General features: G+C 54.4%; 1 protein-coding gene across 1 annotated transcript in view; it reads right to left on the minus strand.

The window, feature by feature from the left end:
* The window catches only part of TIA1 (TIA1 cytotoxic granule-associated RNA binding protein), a gene marked incomplete at both ends in the record, with an annotated part of 8,140 nt that overhangs the window by 542 nt on the left and 5,212 nt on the right, over positions 1-2,386 (minus strand). The window contains 5 exons of the mRNA XM_010132615.1: positions 648-771; positions 1,131-1,215; positions 1,310-1,405; positions 1,817-1,925; positions 2,273-2,348. Coding sequence (XP_010130917.1) covers positions 648-771; positions 1,131-1,215; positions 1,310-1,405; positions 1,817-1,925; positions 2,273-2,348 — 490 coding nt within the window. The remainder of the gene's footprint in view (positions 1-647; positions 772-1,130; positions 1,216-1,309; positions 1,406-1,816; positions 1,926-2,272; positions 2,349-2,386) is intronic.

Here is a 2,386-nt window from a genome sequence, read left to right on the forward strand (position 1 = left end):
CCTGCCACAGGCTGGAGCACATTTTGTGAGCTTCCTCCTTAATTTTACATCACACCTAACTAGAGTCCCCCAGTTCCAAGGATTTTTAAAAACTTTGTATCCAGAGGAGGACACTCTGGCCTCAAGTTGCCCCGGGGGAGGTTGAGGTTGTCCCCGAGGAGCCATTTCTGTCCCGTTGGGGTTGTGCCGGCGTGTCCCAGGCTGCCCAGGGCAGTGGTGGAGTCCCTGTCCCTGGAGGGGTTTCCCAGCCATGTGGAGGTCCATGCGGTGGAGAAAGCAGCTGGTGCTTGAGGTGTGTCTTGCTATTAACAACTCTGTGGTTCTGTGAAATAATCCATAACCCAGGTGATGTGCACTACACCAGGCCTCTAACTGGTGCCTACACAGATCTTAAAGCCACTTAACTGGCTTTCAGCAAAGACTAACTAGCAGAGGAGAAGTTCTGACCTGCTGGACCGGACTGATCATGTCTGGCGTCTCCTTGCCCCAGTAGCACTTCACGACGTGTCCTTCTATAGTTGTCCCATTGACGGAAACGATGGCGTGTGCGGCGCTCTCGTGGGAGTTGAACCTGTCAAGGCACAAATTGTGATGGGACACTTAACTGGCTTTCAGCAAAGACTAACTAGCAGAGGAGAAGTTCTGACCTGCTGGACCGGACTGATCATGTCTGGCGTCTCCTTGCCCCAGTAGCACTTCACGACGTGTCCTTCTATAGTTGTCCCATTGACGGAAACGATGGCGTGTGCGGCGCTCTCGTGGGAGTTGAACCTGTCAAGGCACAAATTGTGATGGGATCAACGACTCGCTCGGTGGGGAGTGGCCAGAGGTAACCCCGAGAGGGTCCCTGCCAGCTCTGCCTTATCTGGAAGCTTCACCGACAAAGCCACGAGGATGGATCTGGAAAAGACCCTGAAACTCAACCGTCTGCCTCAGTGACGCCAACAAAATGACTCCAGAGGGACAGATGGAGATTTCTGATGCTGATGGGTCCTGCACCAGTTTAACCTGGGTTAAGGGGTTTGTGCCGTAAGTCCCTCCTCATGCCAGAGCTGTAACATCAACCCGCTGCCATTGCAAGCGCCTTAACCCCCTGTTGTTATTAAATTCATCCCCAACTTGCAACCTACCGTATGAAGGAGTAGCCCTTATCCGGGAAGACTCGGATTTCCATGATCTGCCCGAAGGGAGAGAAGGTCTGGCGCATCAGCTGCTCTGCAGCAGAAGAAACAGAGCAGCAAAATGAGGTGACCGCGGAACGATTCAGAGAGCGACATGCTGCGGCGGCAGCGGCTGGAGGCCACGGTACCTGTCAGCCCTGAAGTCACACCTCCGCAGTACACCGTGCAGTTGCTCGGGCTGGACTGATTGACCACGTCATCGTAAGAGAGTTGTTTGGTGTTTGCTTAAAGAGATTTGACAAAGCTTTACGGAGAAATTGGAGCCCTGGTTGGCACAAGAGGTCAAGCACAAACACCCTCCCAGTAGGTCCAATACATGCCATTTCAAATGCCTCCCATGTCCTGCTTTGTACCCCAACAGCAAGACCTCAAAGTGAGGAGCGGAGTTAAAAAGCTGGAGTCAATCCAGGGGGAAAATAAACTCCCAGCCTGAGCGTGCAGAAGCCAAGGGAATCCCCCCACAGTGCTTCCAGTCGCTGCAGCTGAGGAACCTGCTTTATTCAGGAGGTTTGGAACGGTTCGTACCCGCTTTGCCTTTAGCACCTGCGGTCCCTCCTCCCACCGTCCCACCCATCCCTCCCGCCTCTTACGGCACAGTGGGAGGTTTGCAAAGACGCACGTCACCGAGAACCTACATTCGTATGTGCTCTTTGGAGCCGGAGGTTTCCTCGTTGCCCAGTTCGTTCTGATTTGCCTTCCACCGAGCCACTGACCGCCCATCTGCTGAATAGCATTCTCCGCGTCCTGTCCACGGGGCCAGGAGAGAAGAAAAACCCACCACTGGCACCAGTTCCTTCTGCCAAGCGAGTGACATCACCACGTGCCAAAGGAAACCCTAACTCCACACGGAGTGGTGTGGATAGGACCAAGGATGCTGTTAGGCCTCACCAGGCGCATTTCAGACCCTCTGGGCACACACCGGATGTACCAGCACTCTGTCACGTCCGGACATGGCTCGTTTGGGTGTCACTTGCTTTAGAAACGCTACGGCCAGAGCCGAGCGTCCCATTAGAGAGAAAAGCAGGGGGGGAGCGGCAGCCAGATGGAGATGGGGACCGACAGCTTTTCGGGGCGACTGCGCCGCTGCTTACCCATTTATTGAAGAAGGAAACGAAGCCGTAGCCTTTGGATTTTCCCGTCGCCATGTCCTTAACCACACGGGCGTCTCTGCAAAGCAGAAACAAGAGGCGGTTAAGCAACTTCGA

Source organism: Buceros rhinoceros, unplaced genomic scaffold (assembly GCF_000710305.1).
Source record: "Buceros rhinoceros silvestris isolate BGI_N320 unplaced genomic scaffold, ASM71030v1 scaffold30453, whole genome shotgun sequence".
In the NCBI taxonomy this organism is placed as follows: Eukaryota; Metazoa; Chordata; class Aves; order Bucerotiformes; family Bucerotidae; genus Buceros; species Buceros rhinoceros.